We start from the raw sequence: 20,798 nt of genomic DNA, 5'->3' as shown, positions 1-20,798 counted from the left end.
AAAGGGACAATGAGCCCTTTCAGAGCAATCACAACTGAGGTGGGCACAAAAGAAATGCCACAGCATAGTGGAAAGCCCTCCCCCTCCCCACAAGTCAGTGGCACCGCTGCAGGCAGGGGTGCGAGGTGCAGTCCGGCACTGGGCAGTCGGGCACCAGTGCTTGCCCGGTCCAGCTCCTCCTGAACAGCAGCTGGAGGCAGGGGCAGCTTGGGCTGGGCTGGGCACCGTGCCTGGGGCAGAGATCGCTGCGCTGACTGCAGGTTGCTCATGTGCACACGTGTGTGTGGTGCCCCCCAGGCCACAGCACCCTGGGCAGTTGCCCACATCACCCACCCCTAAAGCCGGCTCGGTCTAGAGAGTCCCAGCAGTTCACAGAGTCGGAGCCGAGATTAAAACACGTGGCTCCCTGGCCCCTGCTCAGTCCACCAGACCTAGAAGCTACGAAGACTAAACTCTCTTATTTTGGAAGCCGTCCTCCTGGGTCCGGCCTGGGCTGCACTGGTTTGTTTCTTCGTTGCCTGACGCCCCAAGTTACCCGTTTGCACACGTGTGACGGGGCAGCCAGCTGTATCATTACGCGGAGAAGTCTAACGGGGGAGCGCTCTGTTTTTACAGGCGCAGACGAGCCCAAGGTGCAAGAGGGCAGAAAATCAGGCCCATTGATGAGGTTGGGGAAGCGTGCCAGCAGTGGCAGTTCTGCCTGTGCTGTACGCGTTGTGCAGACGGCGAGGACGTCAGCCTGCAACGCCAGCATCTTCTTCAGCGGCGCTGCAGCTGGTCAAGAGAAAAAGCTCCAGGAGAGGCTATGAATACTCCTGGAAGGGAAGTTTCCTGGGGAGCTCCAGAGACTCCCACCCCCGCAACTTGGATCCAGTGAGTCTGTCCCTACTGTGCTTCTACTTGCGTGTGGCTAGACAGCTCCGCTCGTGAGAGATTTTTTTTTTCTTATTCTTGGCAAACTTTTTTTCTCACAAACCAAACAAAACCTGCGTCCAGAGTCCCTCCGCCCCACTGCACGATGCTTGCTCCCACAGGGAAGGGAAAACGGTCTCTCTAAAAGGGAGGTGCAGGAGCACACTTGGCCTGGCGCCGTGCACGGTGCGAGCCCGGAGGCTGCCGGGCCATGGCTGAGCGCGCTAGCAACTGCAGCGCTGAAACACTCTGGGGACCGGCGTGCAGATCAGAGCTTGTTAATGGAAGTGGCCTTGGCCAGAGCACGCAAATGAGGGTCCCCGCACCCCAGCTGCGCTGGGCTCGTCCCTCCAACTCGGAGGGAGAAGGATTTCTGTGCTGCTGGTCTAACCTTTTGAATAGGCAATGACCAGCACTCGGGTGCTGTGGAGCCTGACTCTGAATTATTTAGACTCTACAGAAGGCTGCCTCCCTCTCGCTTCAGATTAGCGAAGGCAGGAGGAGGGCTGGGGGTGGGGGGAAGGCGAGGGAGATAGCAGGTTAAAGTAGGTCGCAACCTCACCACTGTTGAGCTGGGCCAGACCTTGGTCTGCGAAAAAAGGCACCTGGGAGACGGAGCGCTGCTCATGCCTTCCTACTGGGAGCAGTGGCCTCTGTGATGCCACCTTGGCATCCATGACAAAAAAGCCAGCACGCCGAGCTAGGGTTACATACATGGGCCTGCATGTGCTGACAGCGCTGACCGAGGAGAATGGGGCAAAGGGCATTTCCCCCTTCCTAATTCAAGCCCAGAAGACCCCAGCATAGTCGGAGCGGAGGACGGGGAGGGACGGCGCTTGGGTCGTGCTGGCAGGTTCGGGTTGAGCACGCAGGCCAGGTACCTCCCCGTGCAGGGGGTGCAACACTCAGTGAGCTCCTTGGAAACACTTTCACGCGGCGGTAGCGGCGCGCCCCTGCTTGGCCACGCGCTCCGCCTCCGCCGGCCGCGGGGACTGGAGGCCGCTACCGGGCACAGGTCTCTCAACCCAGCACGGGCGCTCACAGAAATGCCGTGTTGTACTGAGAGGGCAGGCGAGTCCACTCGGGTCTGAAATGTAGCAGCTTCCTCACGCTTCACAGCCCTCCTCTAGACAGGAGGCTGTTCGCCATCAGCTGCCTTTCCGTGGGAGCAGCAGAGGCTAACTAGGCTCATTCAGAGCCACTGGCCTGTAGCTCCCTGGAGAGCGGTCTGCCCCTCGTATGGCGGAAAGGCACCGCTGAGCTGCCAGAGCCCGCTCCGGGCCACGCCGGGCTTGTCGTTAACCCCAGAGGAGCCTCTCCTGCTGTTCTGCAGGGCCGGTGTCTCTCCCCTGCTCCTCCTGGCATCTCCCCCCACAACCTCAAGCAATGCTGGAGACCACCGCTCTGGACATCCCTTCCACCTCTGGGAGCAAACAGGGCTCAACGTGGGGTTTCCTTGCAGAGCTCCTGGCCCTAGGGCATGACATCTGAGCCTTGCAGGCCTCTTACAACAGCTCTGCTCCACAGCAGGACCCAGCCTGATTTCCAGCCCCTACAAAGAGGGTGAAGGCGGGGGGCTGTGGCCCTGCACAGCTCTGTAGCCGAGGAGGATGCAAAGCAGTCAGGCACTAGCAATGAGGGAGGTTCCTGGGAGCTCCCTGACTGCCCCGGGAAAGGGCTGGTTACCTTCTTCTGCCTGTCTGCAGGGCCAGGGCGATGCCGGACAGGCCCCTCGGACCAGCCGCGGCAGCCTGCTCCAGCGTGCCGCGCTTTCGGAGCACGTAGCGACGACTGGGCACTGTGCTGCTTGGAGAGGGACCGCACGTTCTCAGCCACGTAAACAAGGGAAGTTAAATATAGAGGAAACAGCGGCAGCCTGTCGCCCTCCCCATCCAGGCCCAGGTCAGCTCTTCTCACTGCCCAGCCACAGCGCAAAAAAGGTCCCTGCATCCAAAGGATCAATGCTGCCAGGGAATTGCTTTCTGAATTCGACCTTCGAGAATCATCAATCTAACCAGAAAACTCTAACCTGAGCAGCCTGACCCCGCAACACAGCACTTTTCAGACCAATCAATCAGGATGCATTATTTAATAATGAACAATCGGGCAGCTTCAGGCAGCCCGGGCTGCCCTTCCTATTGGGTGACTGCTGCCCAGAGCAAATGCTTCCACTCCCATCCCGGGTACCCCATGTGCCACCCAGGACCCCACCCTGGGTCCTCTTTTAACTCCTTCCTCAGGCTTGACTGTGCTAAGATGACTTCTCCTCCCCACATTGCTATGCCTCCAGAACAAGGACACACACACTTCATCTTGGCAGAGTGTGGGGCACGTCTTTCTCTAGCCAAGATCCAGCTGGTGGAGAGTGGGGAAAATAACATTAGCCCAGCCCCGCCGGCTTTGGCTGCAAGTTCTGCTTGTTCCTGCTGGTCTTCCTCTGGCATCCAGCCATCTCCTGAAAGGGGATTAAATGATAAGGCTTAACTGGTAGAAGTGGGATGGACAGTGTGGTCCAGCAATGCCCCTGGCTATTTCCAGGCTTGCTCCCACTCCTCTCCCTCCCAACCATCATAAAATCCTGACTGCAGTACAGGCTGCCTGGCCCAAGGGCCGGAAAGGGAGAGAACCCGTAGCTTGCTGGTTCGGGTCTCGGCCAAGTGGCAACGGGTCGCATCTGCCAGTTGTTGAGCAAAATAAGTTTGGGTCCAAGTTCAGGTCCACACGGGTATGCGCCTCCCAGACCAGAACCGGCAGAGGCGGCAGCATGAGCATGAGAGGTCAAGGACCGGATAAGCCACAGAGTCAGGGCAGTGTCTGGGGGCGCTACAATCGATGCTGTGGGTACATCGAAGTCTGTCTAACAGCTCTAGGCACAACTGCTGGAGGAATTGGCCCCTGCTTTTGTTAGAGGTGCATCTACCTATTTGTGTCTAATGCAGGCCGTTTAGCTTCCTCTTACAGGAGCGTGGCAGGCAGCTGCCAGGGTCTGGACGCAAAGAATCGCGGAGCCCCAGGCCAAGCCTGCAGGGACACAGGCATTGCTTGCAGCTGCAGAGAGCCTTCCCTCGTCACCTCTCTTTCTCCACATCCACATTCTGGAGGTCAGCAGCAGCTTTTGGCTAGAGACGTGCACCGTCGCCGAGCTCCTGCGCTAGGGACGGGGCAGCGCCATGCGTCAGGTGCCTAAGGAAGATACAACTGGCAGGTAAGAGCAGCAGGCCTCCAGCATGGCTGCAAGAGGGAGAAGGCAACTGCTGCCTTTGGCCTTTCCTTACCATAATAACATTAAAAGATAAATAATTTTTAAAACTAGGCCCACTTAAGAGTCCCTGTGAGTCCAGGAATCCTTGTGTGTGATAACTTCTCTCTGCCTCAGTTTCCCAACCTGTAAAATGGAGGTGAGGGCCCCTTAGCATGCTCAGAGAGGCACTGTGAGGTTAAGTGACCATCACCCTCCTCCCCAAATCCCCACAGGGAGTCCTCAGGGGTCGATCTGGGGACTCCTGGTCCTGCATTTTAGCATGGTGGTGTCATGCTGGGGAGGAGGAAATGCTCCCTAAGCAAGAGGCCAGCAGAAGCTGCTCAAGTTTCCTTGAGCTCATGGGACTCAATGCATAGTGGCTGCCAGTGCCTGCCCTGTCCTGCCTACCTGAGACTGCCACAGACACTTCCATGCAAGATCACGCAGGATCTGGTCTATGCAGAGGCAGAGGCTGGCATGCATGAGAAGGGAAGCCAGGGAGAAAGTAAGCTCCTCCAGCTCTTCCTTGTAGACCCCGTTGGCAGGCAGAGACGATCTCCGCCCCGTGACTTTGCTCAGCACCTACTCCAGATGTCTCGATATGCTCTCCAGTGGATGAGCTGGGCCTGGGTACGTCACATTCGCACTGGTGCAATTCCTGCTGCTTTTGTACATCATTGTAACTCATACTGGCCTCCGGAGCAGGCAGATGATCGACTATTGCTGTTACTGCACCTTGCCGCTAGGTAGCAGCAGGAAACAGGTAAAACTGTCCGTCTGCATGAACCAGCCATGCCAAAATAGCTGCAGACACACAACCCGTGCCCTGGGGTAGCTCGCACGGATGTAGTTTTAGCTCTGATTCTTCCCAGGGTAACTTGCACTGGATTCAAGTCAGTCGCTGTGTTATCGGGTTGCGGATTTTATGGGATAAACGTCCTTTACTGCCAAGGCAAATGGCCTCTCCAGGCAAAGATGGAGAGCTCTCCTGTGCTCCGTTCCTCTTCGATTCGGGATCAGGGACCATCTGGACCTTTCCCTTTCTCCCACCCCAGTATTAGCCCTCAGTTAAAAATCTACCGGCCCTAGCGTCTGCAACAAAATGCCTCCTCGTGTAAAGCTCCACTCCCACCCTGCTCATCATAGCTGGCACTGGAGAAACTCCTCACACGAGTGGGATGCTGCTAATGGCTGCCATCCCAGGGAAGGATTATGATCACTTCCCACTGAATTGTTTGCTCTCACTATAATTGATGAGCTTTTAATGAGTCTCCTGGGACTATGCATTTGAAGGGAGCGCTTTCCTTTCTGTCCCTGCAGAAGTCGGCATTTCAACTGATTTTAGCTCTCGGGGAAACGCGAATAACTATTTCCCCCTACCCCTTATTGTCATCTGCAGCTTCTGCTAACACGCAGCACTTTGGCAGCACTCTGCTCATGGTTAACCCCATTGTTACCTCCTTCTCTGCAACTGTTTTGACAGATCAGGAAAGCGCCAGGCAAATATTTCACCAGCATCGCAGCCAGTCTGGACAAAAGGCAATGGACACTGCCGGGGAGAGGGTGTCTTTGCACTCCATCTGCGCCTGGGGAAGCTAGTGAAATGGTTTGTAATGAGCTGAGAACCGAGAGAGCTCCCTGCTTTCCTGGATAGGTGTTAGGTTTGGAGTCTAACCCCAGGGAAAAACTTAAGTAGGTTCCTCACTGTCTGGGATAGCCAGGAAAACATCAGAGGCTAAATTGGGAGCCAAGCCAAGGACCAGTGAGGTACAGAAAGCTGCTCTCGCTCTACTGCCAGGAGCAGAGCTGAGCGAGTGGCTGCCTGTGCTGTTTGGAGACCAAAAGGCAAATCCTAAAATGCCTGGCTTGGCTCAGCCCAAAATGACCATGTTCTTTATTTCTCACTAAATGCCGCCCCCCTCCTCCCAGCCTTTCAAGCATTTAATATTTTATCTGGGGTATTGTTTTGCTATTTTTTTTCAAAAACAGTAACAACAATTTTTAGGCTGGGAACCTGGTTTTGATACAAAAGGAGGAAACTTTGGGGTTTGAAAATAGTGGTGTTTCTTTTTTGTTTTGTGTTGCTTTAATAAACTCTCTCTGTGTGAAACTTGCCCCCAGATGGATCCAGCAGGGTGCAAGATGTGGTCCCTCCCTCTAAGTGATGCATCACAGGACTAGAAATGGGGCTGTTGAGATGGGAGCTGAACTCGGTCATGGCCTTGTCCTGGGGAAGTTTGGACCCTGCTCTGGGTGTCGCCACTTCTGCACCGTGCAAGCCGCACCCTCAGGTCTTGAAAAATTCAGGTCTTGACCCATGCCTTGTTGCTCCAGATACGACAAGATAATATGATACGAGCCAAGTCAGGCAGCCTCAAGATACAGGACACTACATAAGACCGCTGCCATGCCCAGCTTTGTGGTACAAAGCATCGGACTGATCAAGACCATCCTCTAGATGCTTCCCGTCTTCCCTGCCTCCGTGAGTGCTACTCCCCCCAAAGATCCTAGTGCCCCAGAGACGGCATCACGGTCTGGCGAGTTCAGCCAGAAGTGGTTGGGAGGGGAGGGAACGATTCTTGCTACCCTTAGAAATTCGCTGTCTGCTCTTGCTAACCCAGATCCCCATCTAAAAGATGCCAAGGTGAAGAGAGCACTTAGCCGCTCCGGTGGGTACGGCAATTAATTTATACTAAGTTGACATTCGCCAGCTGTTGAAATAGTGCTGACTTGTGGAACATTATTTACATTCAAAGCAACCTTTATGGAAAAAAAAATCGTAGATATGGGATTAGGGAACAGAAGGGGAGGGATGGGTGGGGAGGACACAGCAGGGATATGCAAACATAAATATTTGCAGAGTAATGTGTATAAATGCTCTCTGGCCTTTCTCCTGGAATGCAATAATGCCTGCAATTGAGTTCATTGGCCAAATTGAATTTGGGCTCCTGTAGAAGTCTCTTTATATTAAGTGCTTTAACATACATCACCGCCTCAGTCTATTGATGAAATTCTATTATCTGCTCAGGGCCAGACACAATGTGGCACAAAACGGGGGTAAAAAACCATCATAAAATTAAGCCAGAAGCAGGTAATAGGACCTTGGGTGTCTGTCTTCTCATATTGACAATGTGTCACTTGTGCACGGACAAGGGAGGAGCTTTCTGGTGCGTGTCTCTCACCGCTTCCTTTCCCTACTGCCAGGCTCCTAGGACTCAGCTTTGCTTTGCAGCCTTTTGGAAGAATAGCTTTTAAGAGTCATGTGGAGAGATCAGCAACCAGCTGCTGTGAGTGAGTAACTTAATTTAGCTATCAGACTACAGGCAAGATTCCTCCCCAGCTACAGCTAATTTCAATGTAAGCCAGATCAAAAAAAGAAATCCACCCATATCCCCCTGCTCCAGCGTTTAGGGGGTGGGCTCAGCCATTGGGATCCATGGGAGAAGCCCGGGATTATCAGAACGGACTCTGGCTAGCTGAGGGGCAACCCTGGAAACCAAGGAGGCTGTTACCTATTGGGATGTGGGTGACATGTATGCTTTCCTTTCCGCCCCTGCGGAAGTCGGCATTTCAACTGATCCTGGCTCTCGGGGAAACAAGAATAACTATTTTGGAACATGTAGGAAAGGTGGGTGACAGGTACGCTATGCTCCCTGGGAACTGCAAGAGCGTGGCAGCGCTTGAGGGCAAGCCAGTGGCACTCGGTAGCAGCATCTCATGCGAGGGAAGCCACCCCTGTCATGCTCCTTTGCCCGGCTGTCACGTGTACTTTCCTTGCGGTTTGCTGATGCATATGCTGCCCTGCCCTCCACAGGACATGTCTGCTGCCAGCCAAAAAACTCATATAGCCTCACCCCTGGAAGATGACCAAAAGCACATCTAGAGGGTCTCCTGCAACCTGTAAACAGGCAGAAAGTTGAGTGTAACCAAGCAGTAGGAAAGAGGCTGAGACCGCACACAACTCCTTTCACACAGGTGCACCCAACTGCACAATTCCAGCCACGGTCCCCAGCCCCCAAATCCTAGCTGGAGGGACAAAAATCACATATGGCAAAACAGCTGGGCAGAGGGCAATACTGTGTCTCTGGAAATCCCTAGTATCCTTGAGTATCATGCTTGAAGACACAGAAGGAAAATCCCCTTGCATGCAACCAGACAATTAGCCAGATGCATTGATGGGGATCCCTGGGCAGAGCGAGCTGGAAGCTTTGGGCACCGGCTGTGGCTGGGGACAGGATAATGGGCTTGAGTTCTGGCTTGCTGCAACTAACTCCTTGCTCTTATTTATGCAGAGAGCAATGCATTCCCGGCAGGGAATCCATGCGAGAAAGCGTGAACCTCGCAGCACCACAAAACCATGGGGGAGAAAATTAGAAACCAAAGCACCAGGAGAGGGTGGGGAGGAGGATGAGATTCAATAAATAAATAAAGTAAAAGCCAGCAGGAAAAAAATAAAATAAAAACAGATCATGGAGAAGGGGAGAGGAAAACAAATAGGACCGAAAATTATCCCTTCTAATTAGTTAATCCTTGGCCTGACGAAGGGCCAGGAGCTGAGGCATTATTATTCCCTAAGCTTACTTCTCATGTGTGATTTGTAATATAAGTAATGTGCTTGCAGCTTACTTTCCATATTTTCCCCCAGGGGATTACTTAGGGCTGGGAAGACAGACAGACTGAGGGAGGAGGAGAAGGAGGCCGGGAGGGGAGGAGGAAAGAGAAATCTTAATCATGAGCCTACAATTGATTCACTTCCCCCAGTCTGATTTCTCATAACTGGTTCCATGTGTCCTGGCCACGCCACATTAACTTCAATTACAGCTTATTAATACCTCTGTGAGAGCGTGTGCCCCAGTGCACAGTGCTCTGCCTGATGTTAGAAGGGGGAGAAAATCGCTCCGAAGGGCTGCAGCGTGATGGGAGCATCCTCCCTGCCCGTTGATCCCGGCTGCACCCAGGAAATGCCCCGAAGAGCCTTGTTCTTTGAGTCACAAGAGGCTCGTCTGACTGGTTGCTCGGCTGAGTGGAGAACGAAGCTGTGAAGGGAAAGGGTCTTTCCACTTCCCTCCCTTGTGCCCCTAGCTCTGGCCAAGGGCTCTCTCGCATCTATTCCTGTCCTGAATTCAATGCCTCTCCAATTACTCAGCAGATCGATAGGAACAGGATGGAAGAAAAGGAGGAGAGGAAGAAAAAGGATACCAAGAAGGAGACAGAGAACAAAAATAAACCATCAGATGTAAGCTGAGAAATGGGCTCAGCTGAGCGGATGAGAGGCGAGGGAGCAGAGAGAGAAGTGGGTATGCGGCAGGCGCGCCGTTAACACGCCACGGCTAACGCCGGGATTTGCACCGAGCAAAACTCCCTGTTTCCTCGGGCCTTCCATGGGTCGTGCCAGATTCTCCCAGATGCGAGTTGTAGGCCTGAAAGCTGCTTCAGCCAAGAGCTTAGCAGGAGTAATGCCATTTTGTCCTGACACGACTAACTGAACACCACTAAAAGCAGGGCAAGCAGGGTACAGTTTCGAGTGACCTCTGTATAACTGGGGTCAGTGAAAAAGTTAAAAGAGGGTGTGGAGGCAGTCCGAGGCAGCGGGATTCAGGTGGCAGTCTCAGTCTAACAGGAACGACCACTGTGGATATTTATGACAGATGGAAGAGAGCTACAAAAAAAGTATATAAAAACCTAAGGAAAAAGACTTAAGTGGGATGGGGGGACACAACATCCTTCTCAAGCCAGGCATCTCTTGGACTGCCATCTGGTACCATGTAAACCAGAACAGCCTGTTTCACGGCTGGGTTGTTAGCAACTAAATCTGCACCCCCACCTGGGCTTGCCTGGGGGAGGAGGGTGTGTGCACACTACGGACAAGACCTGTCAAAAGTGCAGATGAGCTCCCTGCAAGCCAACAGCTGTCCATGCCCAGAGAGGAGATGGGCACCCCCAGGTCATTGCCCAACAACTCGCCAGTGATGCAAAGCAACTCAACTCACCCAGGAGGGTTGTTGCAGCCGCTAAGGAGCCCCAGCGGTTGCAGCAGCCTCTGACCTGACTTGTGGTGATGGATGCCTGGCTCCTGTAAGACTAGCTATATGGACTCTTAGGGCTTGCTTAAAGGTTAAGTGTTGCATTCAAAGCTTCGCGAAAATATTGGCATTGCTTATGTGTTCGGAAAATTAGGATTTCAGGCTATTTAGTTAAGGGGTGGGGTGAATGGAAATGAAATGATCCGTCAGATTAGTCCAGTTTGAAATCCTAATTTGTCCTCAATCCTTAGCACAACAACATGGCTCCCGGCAAAGTCTGGCCTAGAGCATGTAGGTGATGGAATAAGGCAAACACGTCCTCTTACCTGCAGTTTCTCCTCCCCACATTTGCTCGGTTTCTCAACAGTAATACTCTTACTTTCTAAGCCTCCAGTCCTGATTTCCCCAAAACAGACCTCCTCGCTGCACGCTTGTCCCTTTCCACCCGGAAGTACTCAATCCTGGGAGACTCCTGTGCGCGCTCTCCGGGGCACGCTGTCTCTCCCCCACGCCTCTTAGCCCGGCAAAGCAGTCTCAGGTGTGCTTAGCTTCAGCTCGCTTTCCTGCACTGTGTTTATATCAGTCTCTCATTGATTCCCCCCTTACTTGCTCTTGCTGACCCGTCCCTTGCTCCGCTGTACACAGGATTCAATTTGGTTTTAAGTACCTGCACCTTAATTAGCTTCACTTACAGTCACAATTAGATTACTTGCCTGTGAAAAATTGCTGGCTGGAATTAAAGTAATCGCAGGAGTAGACGGGGAAGGAAAGGAGATGTTGGTTCTCATGAAGTTTTTTTTCTCTCTCTCTCTCTCTCCCACTCTCCTCCCCGCGGCCCTGGCTCCTCTCCAACAGGCAGAATTCTTCCCTCAACATCAGGCCTTTGAGCAGCAATATTGAGAGCTGTGGAAAAGCCAGATGGAGGGGGACCCGCTATCATTTTCTACATGTATTGGCAGATAAAGGGTGTCTTCTGCATAATTAACTGAGCCATTTCTAAGGGGGGGAACCAAGGGTTACTCAAAACTGGGTCTCTGTCTGAGTTTCTAAAGCTTGGGGGTGGAAATAAGGCTGGCCCTGGTTTCAACCTGGTATTTCTTCCCATCCAAAGAAACTCATCTTCATCTTTCACAGTGGGGTGGGGGAGGTTGAGGAGTGCATAAGCAGGGGAAGTGTTACCCGAAGCCAAAGGCAGGCACTGGCAATGCAGGGAAGCCACTGTCCCATAGTGGCCAAGGGCAGCTATCCTCACGGGGCACTCAGCCAATTCGGAAGGGAGGTCTTCAGAAATTAAGGGGAAAAAAATCAAGCCCAAAAGACATTTACTTCCATCCCCGCTGGAAAGCGCATAGCCGTTTCCAGTGGTCATTTGCAGTCCGAGCCCATCCTCCCCTCTGCTGAGGGCCCTAGAGATGCATTATACAACCCACTGCGGCTTTTACTTGCTTGAGGAAAGAACAAATAAATAAATCAAAAGTTAATCTCATTAAGTTTGGGGTCAGAGCTGGCTTTAGTTTCTGAGGTGCCACATGCAAAAGCCAGGGCTTGAATGGTAAATACAGAGTAAGTGGAACTCCGTGCCCACAGCAGCAAAAAGGCTGGTGTGCTGGGGTTTTTTTTTAAGGTCTTCCTTGCTGTGAAGCTCTCACTGAGTCTCTGATTAAGGAGAGAAAAAGTATCACAGTGAAGAACCCAAACAGCACAGAAAGAAAGGAGAAGCACCCAAGTGAACCAGCTAATGCAGTACCCAAGGGATGGGAAAAGCCTCTTGATAGCTATAGTGATTCCAAAGAACATGAATGCACTTGAGCGCGTTTTATGTTCTGCACCTCTTACTTTTTGCTAACAAGCGCGGCGTGCAGGGATGGGAATTGGGCTGGCCCTGCCTTGATGTAAGCCCTGCTCAAAGCCTCCTCCAAGACCACTGCATCCTGAGTAAAGAAGCACCGTGGCATTCATCAACACCCATCCTTCTCGCTGCTCAGGTACAGCACCAACCTCTCCGGGCACCTGCTGAAGGTTGTTTCTTATCCTAATGTCAGCAGCGAACGGAAGAGATGCCGTGTCAGACCGCAGGTCCAACTATCCCACTCGTCTGTCTCTTGCCGTGGCAGGGAGTGGGTGCTAGGAGGGCAAGGATGTCAGCAGGGTGGATCCAAGATGATCCATCTCCCATCAGAATACCAGCTCCAGAGAGGTACCAGAGTGTCGGAGGGAGAGATGCCAGACTGCGTGACTTGCCCCAGGCCTGAACATTTCTGGGGGTGGCACTGCTGCCTTGGCTTCTGCCCCTGTAAAATGAGGCTGCCGATCCTGACCTGCCTCAGAGCGGAGTTTCCAAGGCTTAAACAGGTAATGTGTGGAAACTAGATCAAAAAGTCAGCAGGAGAGTCTCACCTGGACTGAAAATGCCAGAGGGCAGGGAGCACTTCATCTGGATTAGAAAGCACCGCTTGCCCCCACCACGCTCCACACATCCTCTTGGGCTGCCCACCCAGTGGATAACAAATGCACCCATTTTTTTAAGCCCAAGAGAGGGCACCTGGTGACTGATTTAGCATCCTCCAAACCGCACACCCTGTCACGGCCCAGTTAGGCTCACGGGCCTAATGAATGGATGCCTCTCTTATAATCCCTTCTGCCAACAGAATCAGTCAGAGTGGGCTTGCTGTACCCGTGGATGGGTTACTGTCAGCCACATCAACCACGTGCCTTGGCAGCTGCCAAGCCAAGCTCTCAGCAAGCCCTGCAGGGGAGAGGCGACCCTGGCTGCAGAAGCAAAAAGCCGTACGAACAGGAGATGGGCCAGGGCGCAAAGACCTTCGAGCCCTCGGGTCTCCGGTCACGTTCCTCGGCTGGAACGAAGACGCGGCTGGGGGGCTGATTTTCCTGCAGAGGGACAACTTTATCCCTGGGGGTTTCTGATCATACTTCCATGGGGACAGTTTCTTTCCCCTTTGTGGACCGAGCCGCATATTCCAAGGAAAAAGGGATTTCCATCCCCTGCCGCTTCATGGACGTGTGCTGCCTCCAACCTCGGTTATAACCAGGGGAAAATGAACCTGCGGCTTCCCCGGCCCAGCCCAGTTCCTCTCTGCGGGCACGAATATTCCCAGTGACCTGACATACCGCCTCTTAAAGGGGAAGACTTTTGTGGGGGTCCCCGTGAAAAAAACGGGTGGCCCACGACTGATGGAGGGCAGGTCTGTCCTCGGGAGCTGAGCCGCTTCTCCGACGGGCCCTCCCGGTGCCTCCGCTCAAACTTTTACTCAGAACAGAGGGGCCTTTCAGCTTCTTGTCATCATTTCCTTGGAGCAAATTCAGACAAAGCCTGTCCTGGTGGCACCTGCAAAACATTGTGCTTGTACGTCTCAGAAGCCAACAGCTTGGAAGTGGTACAAGCTGCTCATCTGTCACCGTGGTGATAGTTGAGAGTCTCATTCCTTGGGTGGGATTCCCCCCTCCCCCCCTTCTTGCCTGCGAGTCTCACACAAGCTGAAATCCAAAAGCTGGGTGGGAAATTAGCCATCTCGGCACTTTTCCACCTTACTTTGCTTTGTTGGTTGATGTCATAACATAACACATGGCACTGCGCAGAGAAATGAAAGAATAAAGCCAAGAAGAAACGAAAAGCTTCCCCCAAAACTGCTAGTGGACTGAGCCGCACGACCGAGCCAGGACTGAGGCAAAGGACAAGGGGGCGCCTGGGCCTTGGTCGTGTGCATGGTCTGCTCTGGGCCCTGTGTTCAAATCCTGACTGATCTCACAAATCAACAGGGTTTGATGGTCTGAGCTTTATCGGCTACCCATCTCCAGCACCTCTCACGCACGACTCCCTTCCTTGGACTGTAAGATTTTGGGGGCAGAGACTCTGCCGTTCTAGATGTATCTAAACACCTACCTCCGGCGAGGCCGTGAGCTGGAAGAGCAGGGTGGGTACTGCATGTCAGGAAGGAGGTGAGCTCGCAGGGCTGAGAAGGAGCTCAGCCCTATAATAGCAGGAGGGAACGACGTAACCCTCACCGTCACGGCCAACACAGTTATGTGCATGGGGTAGCAGGGCAGGTCCTGGAGGGCTGCTCTTCCTAGCATCCTCCCCGTACAGTGCATTTTTCACGTGGAGCTCCCTTGTTTGAGCCATGACATGAGGAGGGTGACCTTCAACACATCAAAATAGGTGTTTGGCCTTTTCGGGAAGGTACTAGCTGCCAGATGGCACTCTGAACAGAGGTAGGGTCACACACTGATGATGGCGAGTCGGGCAGCTGTGCTAGCAGGAGAGCAAGGAGCACATAAGAGGCTCAGTGACTTGGACAAGGATGAAGAACAAGTCAGTGGCAGAGATGGAAGTACGGGGAACAGAATTTTGCACAACCCTTTCCCCTTCTGGCTGCCTCGCTCTAGGCACTAGCCAGGCTTAATATCCACAAGGAAGCACAATGCTCAGTCTCCAGTGCAGAGATGCTTCCTTCAGGAGGGCTCCTGTTGGGCAACAAGCTACCCATCATACAAGTACGCTTGTTCTTTTGACTTTGTTCTGATTTAGGGACCAAATCAGAGGGCGAATGAGAGAGATGGCGAGTTGATAATCTGTTGAGTCAATAAATACTTAGCTCAGCTTTCTAACAACAACACTATACCCCCGTTCCCAGCCCTCCAAGCAGCAAGATAGAAAGCAAACAAGCAGCGGGTACCTGCCAATGACTTCAATGTTGGAGACAGCATAGAAGTACTTGTACAAATTCTCCCTCTGAACATACGTCCCCCCGAGAGCCGGTCTCAGCAGCCTCATCCTCAGGTCGGTCACAGTGAAGAAGTCCTTCAAGCCCTTGGCACTCTCCAGCCTGGTGTACAGGTTGTCCACGTTCTTGAGGTCTGGGCCAGCAAAGATGGCAAAGCGATCCCTCACCTCAAACCTCACGTTCTTCTCCTTTTTGGAGCCCACCCAGCGGGAGTACTCCTCCGTGCACAGCACCCTGTTGGCACTGGTAGTAGAAAGGTCCCTGACCCTCCGTGCTGGCATGCCAAAGGCTTCCATGCAGTCATCTGCATAGTACTGGTAGGGGTGCCAAGTCCTCCCGTTGTCCAGGGACTTCTCCAGCATCATGATGGTGGGTCGGCCGTACTCAAAGGTTATCACAATGTCATCTGTCAGCTCGATGCTCTTGTTCCAGGACAGCGTGATGTTAGCCAGCAGGGGCTCCGGGTAGCGGCTCCATGTCACACTCTGCCAGTAAGTGGCCAGCCCTTCATCCTCGGTGTCAAACATCAGTTTTGGCGGGTGGGCCAGGTCTGGGTTGGAAGCGTCACACTCATCGCTGCACAAGTATGGGTTCTCCTGAAAGAAGAACAATCAATGACAAGAGAAGAAAGCAACACACAGGAGTCTTAGACAGTTTGCAGACTTAATACCAGAGGTGGAGCTGGACTTTCCAAATATGCTCACGGCATGTGCTTGAGACACTCGCACCCACTACTGCTAATAACCTGACAGGGCGATTGAGGATGCTCCAGCTAAAGGCTGTAGACGCGAACCCAGGTGTTGTGGGCTGAATGGGGCCAGGCGCTTGATGCGAGAGCAGGGAGCCTGCCTCTGGTGTACTCTGCGGGCACGTCTACGCTTTCTTTTATGTGCTTTACCTAGCGTGCGTTAAATCTAGTTACTTCCCTTGTGAGGTACTAGAAAAATGCACGTTAGCTTGTTTTAATGCGCATTAGCTAAAGAGCGTGGTTTTTTTGTGACGCTTTAATGTGCATTAAAATAGGGTAATGCATACTCAAATGCACATGTAGATGCACCCAGTGACACCTTTTGGTGCCGCAGCTGACTTAGGGACAAGGCAGAAGGGACAAGATTGAGACCACAGCATGGGTGGGAGAGTAGGATGGGACAAAGAGACTGGCGAGACTGGGACAGAAGAAAGGATAACAATCTGCGACAAACCGGCAGGGCAAAAACACTAAGGTGGGGCATTAGAAGTCAGGAGGCTGGAAATGTTTGAGCAAAAGAGCCACTGGGGAAAACAGCAGTGGCAGCCTGCGAGGTGTCTAGGGAAGGAACATGAAGATTAGATTAAAAGTTCGTAGAAGGAGGAGACTGGGACTGGCTGGCCTGGGCTCAGAGCAAGTGTGGGCGACAATAGGGATAACATCTCTCAAGGGGGTGGACTGGGGGGAGGGCTGTGACAGGGTGGGCAAAGAGACTGAGACAAGAAGCCAGTGTGGGGGGAGACTGGGGCAAGGGCCTGGGAAGTGGGTTGGAGAGGAGACTTATCCTGGATAAGGAGCCAAGGGAGCGAAGAGACAGACTTGATGAGACGAGGAGAGGTGAATCTGGGAATGGCTGGCCAAGGGGACTGGAACTTGGCTGCTGACTAGCTGGCACGGAGGATGGGACAAGGCGTCGGGGCGGAGAAGAGAGGAGGCAGGGACAGGCTGAAAGAGACGGAGCAGAAAGGAAGAGCGTGCTCAGGAAGTGTATTCCCTGCAAAGCCAGGAACGGAAACCCAAATTCCTGAGGGTCGTTGCTCTTCTGCTGTCAGCAAACATGGGAAACCCACTATTGGCCGTGTATGTACCCCAGCCCCTCCTGGTTCTGGTCAGCAGAGATGACAACGTATCACTGCTCCTATCAGTCATGCCTTAGTTCAATCACAGAAGACGAGGGTGGGAAGGGCCCGCAGGAGGTCACATCTAGTCCAGCCCCCTGCTCAAAGCAGGACCAGCCCCAACTACATCATCCCAGCCAAGGCTTTGTTGAGCTGGGTTTTTAAAACCTTCAAGGATGGAGCTTCCACCACCTCTCTAGGTAACCCATTCCAGTGCTCCACCATCCTCCTAGCAAGAAAGATTTCCCTAATATCCAAGAAAAAAACCCCCAAACAAAGCCATTCGGTCCCTCAGCCTCAAATAGCAAAGGTCTGGCAGAGGGGGCTTAAGGGGTCCAATCCTACCGCTCAGCTAGCTACTGCTTGGCCGATGAAGCTGCAGAATGGGATTTCACTTCTCTTTATTCTTTTGGCTCATTGAAAAACATGGGAAGTTGCATACTGATACACACTTTACCCATATGCATCCCCCCCCCACATGCATGTGTACATGTACACACACACACACACACACACGCACAGAACTCCATAAAAAGAACATGATTAAAGTTGCTAAATTAAGCTTTTGCCAGTTAGGAAATGCCAGGGTTAAGGCTGCCCCTGAAACCTTGGTTTGCCTCTATTATGTATATGTATGAAGTCTTTAATTACACAGTCACATTCAGGACTCAGGATGGACCTGCCCTGAGGCTCACTCAAGGTTGCACAGTAGAAAGGGCTGGATCTCTGGATGCTGTAATGAGTTGAGGAATCTGTGGGCATTTGAGGGATTTTATTTGAGATTGCAAACCCTGTATATGCTAACAATAAATTGTCTCCACCACTGGTATGTGATCACACAGGCCAGCTTCTTCTCACCTTCATCAGGAGCAATGGAATCACCTGTCAGGAAGACGTGGTCAGCTGTTGGGCTTGACTTGGAGGTCACCTGCCAGAGCAGGTGGGAAGGTTATAAAAGAGCAGGAATGGCTCTCTTTCGGGGTTTCGTTCTTGGTGTTTCACCAGCTTGGGGGAAGAGAGGCACAGGTGGAGCCAGATGAGGGGCGAGAGCTGCTAAGTTATGGGTGACAGAGAGGGAGAGGCCTCTCATGTGGATAGAGTTAAGCAGGGGAGGGGGCTTTTAGGCTTAGAGGAGGCTGCAGTATGCCCACGGAGATGCGCAGTTGAGCTGCAGGTGCTGCCCTGCAGGCAGAGATGGCAAACACAGCAACTGCACTCTGAGAGCGAGCTTGGTGAGCTATGCCAAGGGCAGCGTGCGGGTTTTCTCTCCAAACTCAGAAGCTGAAGTGCACCAGGCTGGGACACAATACTGGGACAAATGCAGCAGTCTGGTGAGTGTCCAAATGTGCGTTGCAAAGATCAGAAAGTGTGAGCTGGTGAGGCAGAGCATTAGGCGTGGCTTCTGGTTGCTGAAGTGGCTGTCTTTTGTCTTGTAGACCTGGATTGCGTCCCTACTTGTGTGGTCGAGTTTCTTTTCTTGCTGCTGGGCAAGTCATTCGCACCAAACTTCCCACAGGGGAAGAGGCTGTTGTTTCCTCATTTCTTACTTTCTAGATGCCCAACTTGATAACCTAGGGGGTATGATTGCAAAAGCACTGGGTACTCTTAGCTGCAGAAGGTGTGTTCAAACCCAGGCTCCCATCAACTCCAAGTGCTTCGTGAAGCTAAGCGCTGTGAAATATCTGGTCTTGCTCGTCTCCAACTGAGCACCCAAACCTTTTGATTTATATCTCAGTGTCTCTACTCCCCATTTGTAAAATGGACATAGTCCAGCCTCTTCCACTCACCTAGGAGCGCTGGGAATATAACATAATGTATGCAAAGCACTTGGATAGTCTAGTGCTGACTACCATAGAAAAGCCCTGGAGGAAACAAATAAATCGGTCTTCAGAGCAGCATTTGAACAGTGTACTGTAAGTAAGGCATGGGACCACATGCTGAACAAAGAGGCTGAAACAAAATATTGAGCAGCTGATCATTAAATGAGCACCATCTATCCTTGGCACTGTATGAGGCAGGGGTTGATTGAAGGGGAAAAAAAGTGCTCGGAGAGCTGAAGTCTGTAGTGTAATAGATGTGTGCAAGCCAACTACATTAAGGTGGTGTGGGCAACCTTAATTCTGGAAGTTCTTTCACATGCTTCGCTTAGTAGCCTTTGTAATGGGGGAGGGCATGCACATGCATGTATGAAAGGCAGAGGAAAGGTAATCACTGGGGACTGTGAGATTAGTGAGCCCATCCTCCAAGGGAAGATAGTGGATGTTAAACTAATACTTCAGCTGATCCCTAAACAAAAGGGGATGGATATCATGATCACCCTTAACAACCCATGCAGCCATGCAAACCAAATAGAGGGGATCCGTGCTATACATCAGACTCTCGGGGAGGTCAGATGTGAAGACCACCGCACAAATATCTCTGAAGCTATCCAAAGCTTTAGGATGGTGTTCCTCAAGGGGCAAGATAATCTGCTCTTGTCAGGGGCCAATATATCTGGTAGCCTGGGTCAGTGATCTGCTCCTGCATGGTAAAGCTTATGTCCTATTGTGATGTATAGGCTATGACAGGATCCAGAATTCTTTAGAAGGTCTTTGATATACTAGTATATAATTTAAGAGATGCTACATATTGGGGAATCACTCACGCTATTGAAGCAAAGCCACTTGTTGGGTGCAATAAAACAGTTTTAACAATGCCGAGCACTGCCCCGCCGAAAAGCTGCAGATGGAAACGGAAGGGGAAAAAATACCCGTCTGACGCCCTTCTTGCGTGGGCACAACATCCTTAGTGTAAAATGTTTTAGCTGCTGCCTCTCATTTCATTTGGGCTATTGCTACAAGCAATACTGACATGTTTGCTGGTATAAACTGCATCTACACCAGAAGGGCTTGCTGGGATTGTTTAACCAGTATAGCTCTGCTTTCCCTACTGTGGACAAAGACTTTTAATGGATCACTTTCTTCTGGCTTTTTGTTGGAGTCTTTCTTAATAACCAGTGATGACCCAACTGAGTGGGTCAGAGCCCACAGAAGATAATGAGGCATCATGCTGGTAAGGTTGCACTATGCAAATAAAAAAACCCACCAGGGAAATCCTAGCAAAACAGAAAAACAGATAAGACCTCGTGGGCAGGAGTATAACACAGGGGCTACTTCGTTTTCTTTTTTCTATTTTCTTCCCTTCAGAACCAACTTGGAGAAGGGACAGTGCTCTGACCCCTTAGTATAGTCAATGAGGGTGTTGACCTCTGGGTTCAGATCCACAGGCTGGAGTGTATAGGACAGGAGGAAGAGGGAATCCAACTTCTCCTACATGGGGGGGTATAGCAGGTAGGCACTCCTCTGCCTCTGAACCCAAGGTCTGCATAACCTCTGCAAGGGCATAAAGGATGCTTTTCCTTCACCTTGAATGAAGATACTGGCCATGGAGGACTTATTAGAGCACCCAATGTGAAATGAGTAGGACAAGGAAGTGAATACTTAATTTAAAAAATGTGAGAGTGCTAAAAGGCAGAACTTGGGTCTGGTCCCAGCTAATTGAGCAAGTTGGTTTCTAAACTGCTGTTTGCATTCAGGCTTATTGAGATGACCGAGTATTTCTGGACAGGAGTACAACTTCCAAATGGCTGGATTGTCTGGACTCTGTGTCGGGCGGGGGAGAAGGCAGAAACAGATGGCCGTTTTTTGGCTGCTTTGCTAGTCCTGGGAAGATCTGTTAAGTAGCACTGAAACAATTCCAGGTAATTTTTCTGAATCTCACTCTTACCCATGCCATGTGTCCTTAAAAATAATCTGCCCACTTTTAATATACATGGCTGCATCAGTGAGCAGGTGGAGACTTGGATTGTTCAATCAGCTTGGAAAAATAAGGCATTCACTTTAATTTGCATGGTAGCATTTGTTACTGACTTGACTGCCCTTTTAGCAATTTAGATGTATAAATGTTCCTGTTCTTTAGCATGCTGTGCTGTAGCCATTTTTTTTTCTGTTGTTAACTAACATGATGTCAAACCTA

General features: G+C 51.7%; 1 protein-coding gene across 1 annotated transcript in view; it reads right to left on the bottom strand.

The window, feature by feature from the left end:
* Nucleotides 1-20,798, bottom strand: part of NTNG2 (netrin G2) — a 76,182-nt gene that overhangs the window by 34,706 nt on the left and 20,678 nt on the right. The window contains exon 2 of the mRNA XM_019540834.1: nt 14,871-15,514. Within this exon, the coding sequence (XP_019396379.1) occupies nt 14,871-15,514 (644 nt within the window). The remainder of the gene's footprint in view (nt 1-14,870; nt 15,515-20,798) is intronic.

Source organism: Crocodylus porosus, unplaced genomic scaffold, assembly GCF_001723895.1.
Source record: "Crocodylus porosus isolate Cpor-Errol unplaced genomic scaffold, CroPor_comp1, whole genome shotgun sequence".
Classification (NCBI taxonomy): Eukaryota; Metazoa; Chordata; order Crocodylia; family Crocodylidae; genus Crocodylus; species Crocodylus porosus.
Note: the sequence above shows the minus strand (reverse complement) of the source record. Positions and strands in the feature narration are given on the sequence as shown.